At 42.2% G+C, this 17,234-nt stretch overlaps 1 protein-coding gene across 1 annotated transcript in view; it reads left to right on the forward strand.

The window, feature by feature from the left end:
* The window catches only part of XRCC5 (X-ray repair cross complementing 5), an 82,164-nt gene extending 66,227 nt beyond the window's left edge, over window positions 1–15,937 (forward strand). Inside the window, exons 17-21 of the mRNA XM_019727052.2 lie at window positions 2,419–2,528; window positions 4,169–4,265; window positions 5,994–6,061; window positions 14,840–14,914; window positions 15,687–15,937. Of these exons, the coding sequence (XP_019582611.2) occupies window positions 2,419–2,528; window positions 4,169–4,265; window positions 5,994–6,061; window positions 14,840–14,914; window positions 15,687–15,701 (365 nt within the window). The 3' untranslated portion in view covers window positions 15,702–15,937. The remainder of the gene's footprint in view (window positions 1–2,418; window positions 2,529–4,168; window positions 4,266–5,993; window positions 6,062–14,839; window positions 14,915–15,686) is intronic.
* The last annotated feature ends 1,297 nt before the right edge of the window (window positions 15,938–17,234 follow it).

Consider the following 17,234-nt stretch of genomic DNA (forward strand, 5'->3'; position numbering starts at 1 on the left):
CTCTGTCCAGTTTCTAAATGTTGAGGTCTCTTCAAGATTTGGTCTTGAACCCTTTTTTTCCCCACACTTTCTAGGGAACCAAGCTGGATCCCTCCTCAGGACTCTCACACGTACTGTTCTTTCTTCTTGGTGCTCCCTCCCCTCCCACTTCTTCATAGCTAATCCTTCCTTCTCCTTGTTTCCTGGACTCATTTCCATGGACTCCATACACTGGACCATTTGCTTTTCTTCTTAACATGCCCTGTGCTTTCCCACCTCTCTTCTTCCTGCTTTCGCCCATTCTGTTTTCCGCTGTATGATGACCAAATTCTATTTTTCATTGCCCAGATGGAAAGCCATGTTAATTCAAGAAGCTTTCTTATAACCACAGATTTTTAAAAATTCGGATCAGTTGCTGTATTTCCATAACGCTATTAACAGTCTTCACATTTACTTCCTATTATTATTTTTTATGTATGTGTTATATCCTCTATTACACTGTGAACTCCTCATAGACAAGGGTCTTATCTTCAACTTAAATGAATCTTCCACAGAACATACCATAGTGTATTATACATAGCACTTACACAATAAATACATACCAGGTTAAATTCATGAAAATGATCGCTGAATCAAGCATACAGGAATATTTTACATTATAGCATTCCAAGATTCCTCATTCTCATTCAAAAGAAATGAGAAACTTGGGATCTCTGGGATTACTGCCATTGGCCTGTAAAAGCTCTTGTTTGTGCCCAGATATATAACTCTGAATAAACTTTATATCAAACTCTGAAAAACGAGGCGACTGTAAGTGGTACAGGAAATACCAAACATTTCTGTTACTTCTCCTTTCCAAGCTGAAAAAAGGAGATAGCTTCTGTTGCTTTGAATTTCTGTTGATGGTTTTCTGCTCTGCCTACTTAATCAGGGTTGTATTATTTACCTTTTAAAAGGACTCATCCAAACATTCTTCCTCTCCTTTGAATTGCTGTTGGATATTAATTCACTGCTGCAGGATACATTGGTAAAGATTTCTGAAATTGCAAGGAAGTGTTTCTTTAATCCCTCAAGTTTGTGAAGCACTTTATTATAATGGAGATCATAATCTCCTAGTTGGTAGGAGAGATGAAATGGTTACTGAGGACATTTTCTCTTGCTGCAAAATTATATTAGAAAATACTTGGTTCAGTTTTACAATCCTTTCCACAGGCTGCAAGATCCTTAGGAAATAAGATGGTGGTGCGGAGTCTGATGTCTTTCGTCAGGCATTGAGCAGTGCTCAGGTCACTGTGATTCACTTAGTGGCCTCTCTATAGGCGAGCCTTGAAAATAGTTTTCGTAAAAGGAAAGAAAATCGTTTTCATTAGTATTGTGCACACACACACATACACACACGCACACGACTGTTAGGCTGCTCAGCTGAGGCCATGGTTCTGGCAAACAGACCGTCGTAGGATTTCTTGACCATGCAGCATAAAAGCCGAGCTGCCAACTAGTGAGTGGTTTCAGGGGACAAGCGAGAGCGAGTGAAACTCTACGTTGTGAAGGTGCCTCTCTCCTTGGTTTGTTCTTCTACACAGGTCACAAGGCTCAGTTTTGTTCTGCTCCGCAACTTAAGTTCCCTGATGACTTGATGTTCCTGTTTTCCTCTGCTTTTCTTCCTAATGAAGTATTGTTTGTTTGTTTGTTTGTTTGTGACGCGGCTCAAGTTGCAGTCCACCTTGGAAATGACAGTGTTATTAATGTACTTCCTTTTTCTGTAGCATTTTTTATATTGCTGGCTGGCAGTTATTGTTTATTAAGTATTAATGGCTTGGAGAGTGCTGAGCAGCAGAGAGAATATTTGGGTTCAGCCGAAGGCAGACGATATGTAGCAATGACTTCCCATTCTAAAGGGATATTAAATTAAAACAAGGCTGCTCTTTTCTAATTTGATTAGTGGAACATGGGGTGTCCCCGGCTCATTGTTTTTCACTGTCTTGCACTGTCTGACACTTACCCTGTGTGGAACTTGGGGAAGGACTAGAGGATCTATTTTTCTATGACTTTATCAGGAAGGACAGTTGTGAATGACCCAAATGGCCCCTAAAGTCTGGGGGGAAGAGAAACAACAATTTGAAAAACCCAAGAACTTAGTGTTTGAAATCCCAGATGGAACATCTAGTTATAATTTTAAGCATTTTAGAAATTAAATTGTATTTAGTGAAAAGTATGTTAGCACTATCCAGACTTTTCACATACTGACTTTTGGAATCAGCATTTTGCATCTCATTAAGCCCCTACCCCTGCGAAAAGAAGTTTGGCTTTTGTGCATACTGACCACAAGGCTCTCAAACCGTAATATAGGTACTTTCAGGCACACAGAAGCATACATTCTCTCTAACAGGCATCACTCAAATACCTAAAGAAAAATAAATTTGTTGTCTTGTATTCTAGCGAGTCACCAGCTAATAAATCACATTGAACAGTTTTTGGATACTAATGAAACACCGTATTTTATGAAAAGCATGGACTGCATCAAAGCCTTCCGGGAAGAAGCTATTCAGGTAATGCTCTCCTAGCCTGTCTCCTCTTCCAAAACAGATGGCCACCATCACAGGAGAGACAGACAGCATCCCACCGATAAGCCTGGGCTTTGGAAATAACCGTTCTCGCTATAAATTGCAGTGTGTGCCAAGAGAAGTAGAAACGACTAACTCATTTTAGTATCAGTGTCATTTCTGAAGGGGAATAAAGATGGGTGGGTGAATGGAAAGTTTTATTGCTGGAAATTTGCTTTTTATTATACTACAGCCCTGGCTGTCTGGTTCCTACTGGGGAACGAAGGAAATTTTCATTGTAACCTCGGTGGTCCAGTCATTATTGTAAAGATGGGCTATTTTAAGGAAATGATGGAAAATATATATTGGTATAATTATTGAGAAGGATTTTATGAAGACAGGAGTAGGGATCTGCATGCTGGGGGAAAAATAATACTGAAAATTAATTACCACCTCTACCCGACCTTTTGTTTTTGTTGGTGTGTTTTAGTAGAAGTTTTTTTAAAAAAAACAAACACTTCTAAAAATCTTCCAAATTATTTCTAGGCTTCTATACAGAGACTCTAGGCAAGAGTAAACAAGTTTAAATTAGAAAGTATATTTTTAAAGTAGGCACAGTTGTAGGATATGTCAGTTCTTATGTGGTGCTTATTAAATATTTGCTGAATGAATGAGCAAATTCTTGAATAGTTTAGATACTTACAAAGAATGACAAGAAAATGAGAAAATGGTTAAAATTAGAATGGAATAAGAGATTCAGTAGTGGATGACCCAAGTGTCCTACAGATATTAATAAAAGACCAAATTTTGGCAAAGTGGAGTCAGGATAAGACAAGGGTGACTCAGTTAGGGGGAAGAAGATTTGGTTAGATGGAAATAGGTAGTGAAAACGTTGCTTTTTAAGTAACTGCTTCTCCCCCCCCCCCGCCCCCCGCCCCCCCCAGCTAGATGGACTATCTGATAACATGTCCTTAAAAGTATTAGGTGATTATATTTCTTTAAAAATAAAGGGGGGGGGACAAAAAAGAGATGGGGTAAGATGAAAAGAACTTTAGAGAGGTATCACTTACTGTAGAGACCTTTTCAACTGTAAAAATTTTTTTTAAAAATGTTTTATGGAAGAGCTGGAAAAATCTAATACTGACTGTTTATTTGCTCCTATTAAGGAATTGTTAATTTTATGAGTACGGTTTTTTAAAAAAGAATATGTATTTTAGATATTGCATATAAAAATATTTGTAGATGCAGTAATATGGTGGAAATTTGCTTCCAAACAACCGGAAGGCGGTGGGGAAGGTAGGGGCACAAAGGAGACAAATGTGGCCGAGCTGGTAATTGTCGAAGCTGCACGATGGGTGCACGAGCGCCAGTGAGTTCTTCTCCTTCTGTTTGAATGTGTCTCTACTGGGAGTTAAAGAACAAAGTACCAGGCCACCAGAAGTTCTGTACCTGCCACAGATGGAAGGATTTCAGATCGCCAGCAAACAAACTGAAATTTGCAATGTCAGTTCCCCATTTGCCAAAGACCATTTTATATGTGTTATAAATATGATGGATCCAGTACCTGCAGAACTTTGGCCTGGGGGTGACTGTGTTATTGTACTTGCTCTGACGTCTGCCTCCTCTACCCCCGTGTGCCATCACAGTGTTCAGAAGAGCAGCGCTTCAACGATTTCCTGAAAGCCCTTCGAGAACAAGTGGAAAGTAAACAATTAAATCATTTCTGGGAAATTGTCTTTCAAGGTAAGCTGTCGCTTTCTCCAAATATTTATGCTGTTTTTTTCTAAATGTAAATGTAAATTACATTGTGTGATGACTCTCCATGTGGATTTGGGAAATGCTCAGGACTCAGTGAACTAAAATTCTTGCTTAATAAGCATAAATACAAAGTGATAAATAATAAGTAAACATGTAAGTCCCATCTTACCCTGTGTAGCATAACCTGTTTCCAAGATTGCGCCTTTCTATTTGTTGAAAGAAGTTGTGGGGGAAAAATTACCCCCTCTCTCAGAGTCGTAGACACTTTCAGTCCTGCTGGGTCCACAGCATTTTCATTGACCTCACCCGTACTTCGCTCTCCTGCTACCTTTCATTACCTGGATTTGGGCTTTTCCTGTAAGCAGACCAACATCTTCAGGCATCAAAGTCACTCAGCTCCTCACTTGTTCACAGAGACCAGTGCAAATCAAACCTAGAAAGAAGGGAACATACACTCTTTCAGCTTGAGGCTGATGTTTGATTTCCTTCATTGCTCTTTGCCCATTTTTCAAAACCTGACGGTTTTCTTTTAGAACCCTACTACAAGGTATTACCTACTAAAAATAGACATTATAAAAACAATGATGTTGAAAAGTATGAAACTTTGCACTTGAAGTAGAGCCCCCAAATTAATTTCAACCTGTTTTTCTGTGCAAATTCTGTATAAAGGAGTTACATACCTATCTGTCCAGCTTCCAAAGCGCAGCTTTTCGTCACACAGGCAACCATTTCCCTGACAGTTAATTTTTCAGCCCTTGAACTTCGACACTGGGGAACAAAAGCAATTAGAATGGGTGGTGAGTGGGGCTTACTCGGTTCATGCATATGTCTCTGCTGCTGACCCAGTAGATGAAAGGGTTGGTTCTGGTATTTATTGAAGGCCTCCAGCATGTTGTTTGCAGAAAATAAACGTACAGGACATGCACAAGACAGATGATTTCTGAGAGTTCCATCAATTGCAAGATGCACACAACTTGTGCCATTTCTAGGTACAAATGGATGTTAAATGCATGTGCTTTTCTGACAGTGTTTCACGCATCAGCCATTTGAGGCAGGAGAAAATCTTAGGAAGAAGAGAAGACTAAAGGGTAGATTTTCTATCCTTGATTTGCACTCACTGATCTAAAATTTGTGTTAAATGATAATAGACATGGCCATTGTAAGAGCATGTTTCCTCCCGACCTTAGCCTACTTGCCAGGCCATCAACAGCCAGTGATACTGCTAGACGTCATTCAGTTATCATTTATTTACTGAGCTGCTGCGGTGTGCTATACATTGAGGGGAATACAAAGGTGAATAAAACCTTGCCCTGCCCTAGAGAAAAGTGTAGAGTCATGTTAAGAGAGAGAACATTTATACAAATACTTATACAAGATAACACATGATACCATTTCAAAGGCATAATAAAGTGACCTGAGACTTCTGAAGGAAAGATTATTTCTATCTGGATTTAAGCTAGGAAGACTTCGTGGAGCAGGTAGCATTTGAGATGTGGCCTTTATTTTACACAAGCAAAAATAGGAGGCAGGATAATGTAAGATGGAAGGAACAGTGTGAGTTAAGTGCCTTTATGGTCTTGTATTTCTTATAGAGAAGAGCACCCTTACAGTTTTAAAAATCGCCAGGGCAAAATGGGAACAGATATGGTGGAAAGGAAGGTGGGATTGGGGTTGATTCTGTACTTGGATTTTACTCTGTGAATTATTTTTTAGATGGAATTACTCTGATCACCCAAGATGAAGCCTCTGGAAGCTCTGTCACAGCTGAGGAAGCCCAAAAGGTATTGACAACTGTCTTTAGACATATGATCACAGTGGATATTATTTTCTTGATGCCCATTCTTACTTGAAGAAGTTCAATTTTAAGGGTAACTAAATTTAGTGTACCCGTTATTACTCAGCCAACAGTCAAATTGCTTCGGCTGCAGCATCCTGATGGGAGAAGTGGTACTGTCACTCAGTTTTCCATAGACCGAGGTAATGTTTCTAGAACTTACCTGTGATCCCAGCTTCAGTATCTCCAGAGCTGCTAAAGTCCAAGCTTAGCCTGGACCCTAGTAAAGGCTGCTAAATCCATCTAGCTCAGAGATCCCCACCCTGGCTACACACTGGTCACCAGGGGAGCTTTTTTTAAAAAATACTGATGACCAGGCCCCTCCCCCAAGACACTATTCCACAGAGGTGGGTCTAGGCATGGTTTTGCCTTTTTAAAGCCCCTTGGGTGATTGTGATGGGCAGCGAGATAGAGAAATGCCAGTATTCTGGCATAAGCCCATCCAGGTGTGTTCAGTAAGTAAAAGATCCCATGTATCCAGACCCCATGTGCTTCGTCTCGACACAAGTAGTTGGGCCACAGTCTCACAGCTTGGTGTATCAGTACCATAGCTGATTCAGCTCTGAGTCAAATATATGTGGCCATTTAGCTCAGTAATCCTTCATTATATCTCAGGTTTTTGAAGATATTTTAATCAAATTAAATTGAATAGCTTAAAAGTATATAGTTCATAATATTCAGCTTCAGTTACAGTCTCTGATTGATCCAGTGCTAGTACAGCACCTGGCAGCTGCCACTTATGTACTAAGTCTGCTGTGTGCTGGGCCCTGGGTGGCATATAAGACAGCAGCCCTGCCCTCTGGAAACTCACACCACCAGCTACGAGGTAGCAGAGGAGGAATGAGACAAAAAATAACCGTACACACACTGAGGGAGAAGCGGCCCGCAGGACAGGATGCCTGTAGGGAACGGCAGGAACAAGGCCGCCAATGTTCATCTCATGGCTACAGTTAGGCCAAATTAAAAATGCCCTGAAGTTTTATAAAGTCACTTGGCAGAAAATGTTATTTGGAAGAGTAGTCAGTCAGAATACACAAGAATTCTTCTTAAGCACTTTGCTTGGCAGGAAAAAAAAAAATCACTTTGTTAAAGAACATCTGTGGCCCTTGCTTTCAGGAAGTAACATCCTGGAATTTTAGAAGCACGTTCTAAGAGGCTGGTTATTGTCTCAGAAGGGGTTCCACGCTGTCCCCCCTCTCTGCCATACGAAAGGGACTATATCTAAACTTACATCATGGAAGAACTTTCTGCAGCAGGGCTGGCTGACTTAACCTATATTTCGCAAAGAATGAAAAAATCCACACATTTCTAGAATACACTGGGGGGAAATGGCTCTCCTTAAGATGTACAAGTGTAAAGTTATGATTTAATTTTCATTTTAAATGGACATCCCTGGTTAATTAAATCATCAACATTTGTAGAATTCAATAACTTGTAAATATCTTGAAAGAGTTTAAATGTACTCTAAGGATTCTTCTTTAACTCTCTAATAATAGTCAAGTTTCCTTAATTGCTGATTTAAGAAGAGACCAAACTTGACACTTGTTTTGAAGGCAATGTAAACGAATATTTTAGTACACGGTCAAAAGTGATCACGCTCCCCTAACGTGGCCGAGGGATAGAGCTGCAGCATGTCTTTCCTGTTAAGACCCCCAGCAGGCAGCTTCCATGAGCCAGGATCTCAGTAACCTCCCCATTATCATCTGTAAACGCATTCTCCCTTCTACGCTTCTTTCTAAAAATCAATAGGTGCCATTTAAAAACATTTTTAATACAAAGGCTGTGAAAAACAAAATGAAGGGTTCGTGTGATACCGAAGCCGACACAAAAGCACACGTGCGCCAGGGACACAGTGTGCACCGCAGGGGAATCAGAACAGCCCCTCCTGTGTTTACTGGGTTTTCTCCGTATTCAAAGATGGTGGCATTTTTCAAACTGTCTTAAACCACAACCAATTGAAATGAGTTCTGCTGAAACTAGAATCATGGAAGGACATCGCCCATATGTAGTCATGAACTGAAATTCCTCTCTGTAGCTTAGTTATCAGACTTAAAAGTCCCAGTAGGTGGGCTCTGTGCCCTTGAAGTCCATACAAGATACCGCATGTCAACATAGAACAAACCTCAGACAATTTGCAAGAAACACATTATCCCTTCTTCGATTTCTTTGCTCTCTAATACTCTGGATTCACTCAGCTGTGACACATTTGGTTAAATGTACTGCTACAAGGAAAAGTACGTTTCTTTAGATCATGCTCCCCTCTTCCTCCAAAAATGGTAATAGGTACTCAACTCTCACCTTGATAATAGATGTTATTTTAATGCAATACTGACTAAAATTATTTGCCTTGACTAATTTTACTTGTTTAGCAAAAACTGATTGATAAACCTTCACCCTATTAATGGTTAATTTTGTGTGTCACCTTAGCTAGCTGTGGTGTCCAGTTCTTGTGTTGGTAGTTTTGTTGGTCTCGAAGTTGCTGTGAAGGTATTTTGTAGATGTGATTAACACAGTCAGCTGACTTTAAATGAAGATCACCCTCACTAATGTTGATAGGTAAAGGAGTTCTGCCTGAGTCTCTAGGCTTCTGGCCTGCCCTCCACATTTCCAATCTGCCCGCCCCCACAACTGCCTCTGGAGAGCCCTGAGTGATCCAGTTCAAGGGGGAAATACTGTCCTACCGTTGTAAAAGTAACGAATGGAAAGCACTTAAGTGACATACTCTCGAGTACGGACGTACTTACAGTACTGATTATGGGAGAGAGGGTGCAGACAGCGTGGCACCCTTTCTGAGACAATAACCAGCATCTTAGAGCATGCTTCTAAAATCCCAGGGCGTTACTGCTGAAAGCAAGGACCATAGCTGTTCTTTAACAAAATGCTTTTTTTTCCGCCAAAGTGCTTAAGAAAATTCTTGTGTATTCTTACTACTCTCCCAAACAACATTTTCTGCCAAATGACTTTATAGAACTTCAGGGCATTTTTAATTTGGCCTAACTGTAGCCATGAGATGAACATTTGCGGCCTTGTTCCTGCCGTTCCCTTACGGGCATCCTGTCCTGCGGGCCGCTTCTCCCTCAGTGTGTGTACGGTTATTTTTTGTCTCATTCCTCCTCTGCTACCTCGTAGCTGGTGGTGTGAGTTTCCAGAGGGCAGGGCTGCTGTCTTACATGCCACCCAGGGCCCAGCACACAGTATTTGACTCACAGCTGAATCAGCTTGAGGACTGAGGTATAACGAAGGATTACTGAGCTAAAGAGCCTCGTGTGCTGCCACCGCTCATTTCATTTTGAAGCCTCAACATAAATATTACTCCCTTTACATTAATTTTTATTATCATTATAATCTGTCAGTTCTTTCACTGAACTTTGTCCATTTCTGGTTGTTATTATTAGACATGCCCTTAACATTTGACGTTTGGTAAAGTCTTTGTAGCCCTTGCGTGCCCTTCACCCATCAGTTCACTCTCAAGGCACGAGGTAGGCAGAGGTGTGGCTGTTCACCCTGACAGTCCAGGCGCATCTGGGAAGTGCTTTGGCCCAGGCCACACTCGGGAGGAGACCTGGACTATGAATGGAGAGGCTGGTTCTCCACTTGAAGTTTACCTTCTTTATCAAAAACCCTTTTTCTTATTTTAAGTTTCTTCTTGCTAATCTGTGTTAGGGTTAGAACACCATTCTCAACCAGGAGATCTTGGAGACACTTGGCAATCTCGAGACATTTTTGGTGGTTACAGCAGGGGGTGTGCTACTGACTCGTAGTGGGTAGAGGCCAGAGATATTTCGAAGCATCCTACAGTGCACGGGAAGCCCCACAACAAAGACTTATCTGGCCTCAAATGTTGATGAAGCCCTGCATTAGAAGCATCTAAACAATCAGTCTTAACAAAGGCAAAGGACACTGGCTTACGTTGAACAGAATTTTATTCAGCTAGTAAGAATGCTAATGATCTCCTCGCTGAGTTTTTATTTTTAAAACTGAAAGCTCACAAGGAACTCTGACACGTAAAACAGAGAAAGGTGGTGCTGCTCAGTTGGTGGGCAGTGGGATGGCACTCAGGGAGTAGCCCTGCCCAGAGGACTTGGAACTCTCAGGACCTCAAGGAACAGAACCTGAAAAATACTGATATAGTGCAAACTCCATATTTTATAGATGAGAAACTTAGGGCCTTGAGAAGTAAAATGACCTATCTGAGCTGTCACAGTAAGCACTGGCCAGGAAACCAATTGTAGGACGACCTCCAGTCCTCCATTCTGTTGACCCCATGTTAAGAACACGGAGGGGAAAGAGGATTTGTCACGTGGATGTATTGTTTCTCATGGGATTCCAAGAGGCTGAACTGTGCCTAAGTAATCATTTGGTACAAGCTTTATGGGGGAAAAGTCATCTTGTTAGCACTTCTTTTCCTTGTAGCTACCTAAGTTAGCTTTCTTCATTGTTGTTGACACTGATTTTCCACCTTAGCATCATGGATGCTCAGAGCTTAGCAATCTGGGCATTTTACAGATGCTCTCTATAGAGAGCTGAAGTTGACTTGCTCGGTATCTCGCAGCAAGTTCTTGGCAGCAGAACTGACTAGCATCCAGACCCCTGGACTCCTACTGGCCATCTTCCCACCACACCACAGCACCACCTCTCCATGCCTCCGCCGTGGAATGCCACTCGCCACACCTACGTAGACATGCTCACACTCCCTCTTTCAAAAGTACACCCCGTTTTGTGTGTGTGAGTGTGTAAGAGATCTCCAATGTCCCATGAAGGATTATAAGATCAGAATTTAAGAATCGTTTCTTGAGAACAGTTGTCTCAAGCTTGGGGCCCCTGTTGGACCCCATATTTTCCTTTGCTGTTTTTCTACTTTCCTTTTCTGGTTTAAATCTCTGGTATAGTTGTTCTACATGAGTACAGGAAAAGCAATAATGAAAATGTCACAGTGTTCCCTTACGTTTGTTTAGAGCTTGATATTTTTAAGATATAATTTTTAAATTTTTATTGAGGTGCAGCCTACATACAGTAAATACACAAATCTTAAATTTGCAACCTGATGAATTCTTACACATTTGTACATCTGGGTGCCCACCACCCAGATCAAAATAGAGAATATTTCCGTCACCCCAAAAGGCTCCCTGGTTCCTTCCTAGGCATAATTCCCCTGCCTCCGAGGTAACCTCTGTTCTGATATCTCACTTGAGAATAGTTTCGCCTGCTCTTAATCTTACAATGGGAATCATGCCTTTTATGATTCACCCGTTTTGTTGAGAGTTGTTCGTTCTTTATTACAGCTGTGTACTATTCCCTTTTATGGTTATACCACAATTGACTCATCCATTCTTCTGATGATGGACATTTGATTATTTCCAGACTTTGGCAATTATGAATAAAAATGTTATGGATAGTCTTGCACATACCATTTGGTACACATACATTGGGTATATTCTTAGGAATTAGAACATAAAACCTACAGTACCAGAAAGCATTTTTGCATACTTCATTTCACATGAGACTCACTACAACCCCATGAGTTAGATAGGGTAAGTAGTAGCATTCCCGTTTTATTTTTGAGGAAAATTAGTTAAGGAAGGGTTAAGTGGCTTGCCCAGGGTTGCTGAGGAACTGACAGCTAAGGCAATGGTTCTGTTCTAACAGGCTAGGCTGCAGGATCTCTCTGCCCTACTCTATTGCCTTTGTAACAGGAAATAAAGTACAGGTGGCATTAACGAAGCTTGAGTGTGTCATTTTAGACAAAATACACGCAAGTGGACTTTTATTCTTCCTGATGCTTTTATACAGCTGGATTATGGGTGATTTTTTTTTGGAATCACCTGATAGTGTTGGAATAAGCCCACGGGAAGCCATGTGTTTTAATTTGGGGAATGGTAAGGGTGTGAGCACAAGCTGATTGTTAGGTTCTAGTTTTATGGAGGGGTAGAAATGGCAATTTCTATACAGAGGTTATTGATCCATTTCTTGGCTTGTGGCCAGGATTGAAAAATAATAGTCTACCCATTCCCTACAGATCTCCAAGTAAGAAGGCTCTTTCTTGTAGCCCCAAGTAAATGATGGTGTTCTGAGGAAGGAGGAGTGCGTCACACAAGTGTCCTTTCTATTTATTCTTTAATTCTTCAGCATGTTGCAGAGGTCACACACACACACACACACACACACACACACACACACACACACGATGAGAGTTGATTTCTGCCCCTTCCTGATGCTTCCAGAGAATCTGTTGGTTTTACAAAGAAAGCAGCCAGTCACTGACTTCTCTGCTGTGTCTCTGGCTTCTCTGTCACTGCACAGCCTGGAAACTGCAGTTAAAAACTCTGATGGTGAGGAGTGATCTGTGCAAGAGCTCAGCCTTGCCTGGGGCTTCAGCAGGATATGAGATGGCAGCCCAGCGTTTAGCCATCACTAGCTTACCCAGAAATGCCGAGCAGATCTATCAGGAAAATCAGTTGCAGATGTTCACACTTGACGGAAGTGACACTTTGTTTGCTGCTGCTCCTCTCTTCCTAGGGATTTGGCCTAGTCCCGGAGATGTGCCATTTGTGTTTAATTACATACACCGTGGTCATACTGTGTAGACAGTCCTAACTTAATTTATTTTGTAATTGTAGTGTGAAAGGGGCGGGAAAGGGAAGTGGAACTTTTAGGGCTGTGTGCCAAACAACTAGAAAGCCAAGGGGTTTTCTAGATTTATCAATCAGTGCCTACCACGTACCAAGTTATTCAGGGGTGATCACAGATGTAGTAGACTATCCAACCCTTCAGGCCACAGAGTTTGTCTGTGTTCAGAAGGTGCTGGTCACTTGTGGCCCCACAGAGGCTTATGGCAGACATGGTTCTACTTTTTATTCTCTTCACCCCAGTTGGATGTCTTATCCTTTAGCCGTATATTCCTGACATAGGGAGAATCATGTGGGGATTAATGACAATGAGAAAAGGAACAAAATAAAAATGATTTTTAATGATGTTAGTAATTAGGAGAATCATAACGATCAATTTGGAAATCTAGGATAGGTTTAATCTTTAGACATAAACCGTATGCAAATACATATGTGGGTTCCTTACTCGTTTACCTGTATTTGGCCCTCAGCTATCTTTATTAATAACCAACCAGAATAAATAGATTAATGACAAAGAAGCTGCGCCCCCTTTGTGTCCCAGGCTGTACAGCACTGCTCACATCGTCTCTTACTCCACTGATTGCCATGCTGCACACAACAGACGGCTGTGGAAGGACCCCACATGCCCTTAGAAAAAGATGAATCCCTTCATCTCTCAGTCAAACTTGAGGATAATGAATGGTGAGGTGGCTGTGACTGAGGGGGAAAAGTTCAGAAGAGAGGCTGCGTCCAAAACAAACCGTCCTGGCCACGTCCACGGTGCCGTTCTAAGTGTGCGTGTGAGCTCTTGCACACGAGGAGTGGGAGGGCGTGCGGCACGTGCTTCCTAAGACTTGCGCACAGCCGATATTCAGAGGGTGACTGATCTGTTAGAGACAGATTTTAGTCTAGAAGTTTTAGGTTTTAGAGGCCGTTGTGCCATAAAAATAACAGGAATGTGTAGGGAAAGCAATTCTTGTGTTTTTTTCATGTTGAGAAAGTGAGAAAAGTGTAACTACACTTTCCCTCTTGGGTGGAGACAGCGGCAGGAGAGCAGAAGTGGGCCGGCAGGTACGCTTGCCGCATGACGCGCGTGCTCCGTGCACACTGGCCCTGAGCAGTTCTGGCAGCGAGAGGCAGCCCCACCTTCCACGACCCCTCTTATTATTAAAACACTCACTCCTACGGGCTCATCTCTGTGACCATTTTCAGTACTTGTGCTACCAGAAGATCACTCCGGTGTTAGGATAGATAAGTGGTTGATAAAACTGAGCTCTGAGATGCAGTTACCACGTGTCATGGAGAAAAAGGGTCCCCGCTGCTGTCTCTTGGAGGGACAGGATGGACAGCAGGTGTTCAAATGATTTTCAAGGGTACTCACTACGCTTTTAAAATCGAGTTTGTTTTCATTCCTAGATGTTGCACACTTCAGCTCAGGCCCTTGCTTCGCTTTCTATCTGCCTCTTAGAAGCTCCGGGTCTAGACCACTGCTGCTGAGCAGAAGCGTGCATGAGACTTTTTCTCATCCACCTTCCTGTTTTCAGTTTCTAACACAAGTTGAAGGATTTCCAGAAAAGGAATTGGACCGCTTCCCAAGCTCCTCCTTTTTGTTTGTTTCACATCATTTACAAGAAGTTTTTCCTTTTACATTTTTGTCCACAGGGGGTTGAAGAATCGCTGATTGTATAAGTTCAGACCCTTGATTCTTATGCTCCCTTCAGAAGAGACCAAGACATACTGGTTTGGAGAGTTTGGTTCTTTTCTTAACCCCAGTGAGCTCACATATCTCCTGTGGAAGCGCAAAGGGGAATCTCAGGTGTTCTCAGTGCCTGACGTAGGACCCTCCACTCTGTCACGGCCTCTGCGAGCCATTTCACTTCCTCTTCCCCAGAACTTTCTCCGTGACTGTTTAGGTGGACTATTCAACCTCAAAATTAGTCTTTTCATCCAGGCCCAAGTGAGGGAGCAGACGTCGAGCTGATGTTTCTTTTGAGCCATTTGTAGTGAGATTTTGCTAAGCAAATTTCTTAGGTTTGCCCATGACAATGCTAGCAGTCTGTTCCTTCATCAAAAGAGAGGGAAATGTCATTTTGGTATCATGACCGACTCTATATTCACAGTTTCTGGCCCCCAAAGAAAAGCCAAGTGAAGACGCAGCAGCTGCACTTGAAGAAGGCGGTGACGTGGATGATTTAGTAAGTGCTTTTAACGGATGCCAGGTGTTCTAACGACCCAAGCCTCTGAGCTGTAAATGTAGCACAAAGGCTGCTTATTGTAGACTTGTTTCTTATTTGTGTATCAATCTCCAGCACACCAGAAGCTCCCTTCACTATTATTTATTGCCATTATAAATCTAATCAGATAGGTGATTTTATAATGGAAATCCCTGTCCTCAGTGGTTTTACTTATGTTATTCATTCAGTTTAATCCTCTTCTTCAGAGGACTACAGAGCTGGGGCTGCTATTCCTGTAGTAGCACAGCAGAAAGTTACAATTTACTGCAATTTCTCTCAGCCAAATAAGCAATACGACATGTGATTTGTGTGGGTTGACAAAAACAGCCTGTAAAAAGCCTAATTATTAAATGTTCTCAGTTAACTTAATGTAAACAAAATAGGATGACAGGCATTCGGGGGTTTTAGACCTGGTCACACAGTGTCTGGATGCCTGGGAGGCTGCGTAGACGTGTGGGCGTTTATATCCATCGTTCATGTGTGGAAACATTCTGTCTTTAAGCCTCAGGTGATAGCTGCCCAGTAAAAAGTGTCAGCCTTTCGTGGAGAAGTTCTTAGTACTGTAATGAGATGCTTGGTATTTAACTCCCAGCATAGTTAGCAGTGGATCAGTGTGCAAGTCCACGCATGCCACCAGTGACGAGAGCCGTTATCGTTAAACTCTTTCTCACCAGAGAAGCCGCAGTCTGAAGTTGGCCTGGTTCGTTTCTAAATATACTGTTCCTGTTTACAGCTGGACTTGATATAGGTCCTGGATGTGTGGGGATCTGCGAGCTTTACCATCACTGTCGTGCTGAGAGTTCTGCACAGAACAACGTGGAGGATGCCATTCAAGGCGGCCGGAAGGAAGCTCTGGAGTTGGTCCCTGCAGGTTACCTGGAAGTGAATCACCTGATTCTCTATGTAGTAAATATATACATATGAGTATATAAGGGCTATTTAGACCCCATACACGTTTATAAAGAGATACTGTTTTCTGATTGATACATTTCTCTTGTGGTCTTACTGATCTCCGTATATAATACATGTGCTTTGAAGCTTCCTCCTGGAAAATGGACTTCCTCCTGACGGGGTGCTTTAGTGAGGATTGCAGCCCTCAGGAAGTTATCTCACCCAGAACTATGGCCTGGTCATGGGTGCGTTTCCAGTCCTCCCCAGGAGGTGTATAGTCCGTTGTCTGTTCGTCTCACAGCGATCACAGTTTACCCTGATCAAACAATGGCATTTGTTTCCTAGCAACAGAAAGCTGGGTTTGGAAAATCATGGGTAAGTTCTGACCCATTTCTCTTTCTATTGAAGCCTTTTAGTCACACATTACTTTGGCTATATATTTGGTGCTATTCCTTTAGCAGGGTGGGAAGGGGACCACAGTTTTCTTGCATACCCATTTTCAGCAGCGAGTTACAGTGTTCTTGTGAAGAAAAGATGCTCTTTTGGTCCAAACTCTGACATATCAGTAAAACCTAAAAAATAAATAAATAAATAAAAAACTGAGAAATTCGCCACCAGTGGTTAGGATTTTATTAATATCATTTCATTACTGTACTTGGAGTTTTCACCGAGAGAAAGTTTTGGATTGTGTTAAAACACTTCGTTTCCCATCTCCACCTGAGCCTCCTTTCCTTTCTCTCTGGATGATGTTTCCTTTCCTAAAATAAGAAAATAGCAAAACCCTTATTTTGTTTTTCCTGACCTCATTTCTCCCCCGAGTTCTGACCCCTCCTTCCTTGGTGTCACAGCCTTTGTGGTACCCAGTCTCCCATATGTGTCCTCAGCACCTCCACAAATGGCCATTGACTCACTTCATTTTACAAACATAACATCCAAGGGATACATGACGTGCTCCTCCTGTGGACCGTTGTTCATTACTAATCGTCTGCAGAGGAATTCTTCCGTGCTCTGCTGAGATGAAAGCCCCTCTGCACTGCCTGAAAACGGATCTGCACGCAGAACAGCGTTCAGCCCTGAGGGGAGAGAGGAGCGGTGTACTGGGCCCCTAGGACACCCCTCAGTGCTGTGCACACGTGAGTCAGTCTCGACGTCCAGGTGCCCATTTACAGCAACCCCAATGCAGGGTGCCAGGTCTCACTGTCCAGTTCGCTAGTTGAAGCCCAGTGATTTTTGTGACTCAGATAAATAAAACGGAGACATTTCATAGAATCAAGAGGGAAAACTGTGTTCCTAAAATTCTACATTATTCTCTTCCGTTCCTCCTGGCAGTATGAATCGGTCAGTGAGTATGGCCTCAGAAGCGTCCCTGTCTTAGGCAGTTTGGGGAATT

The sequence above is a fragment of the Rhinolophus sinicus genome, linkage group LG01 (assembly GCF_036562045.2).
Source record: "Rhinolophus sinicus isolate RSC01 linkage group LG01, ASM3656204v1, whole genome shotgun sequence".
Taxonomy (NCBI): Eukaryota; Metazoa; Chordata; class Mammalia; order Chiroptera; family Rhinolophidae; genus Rhinolophus; species Rhinolophus sinicus.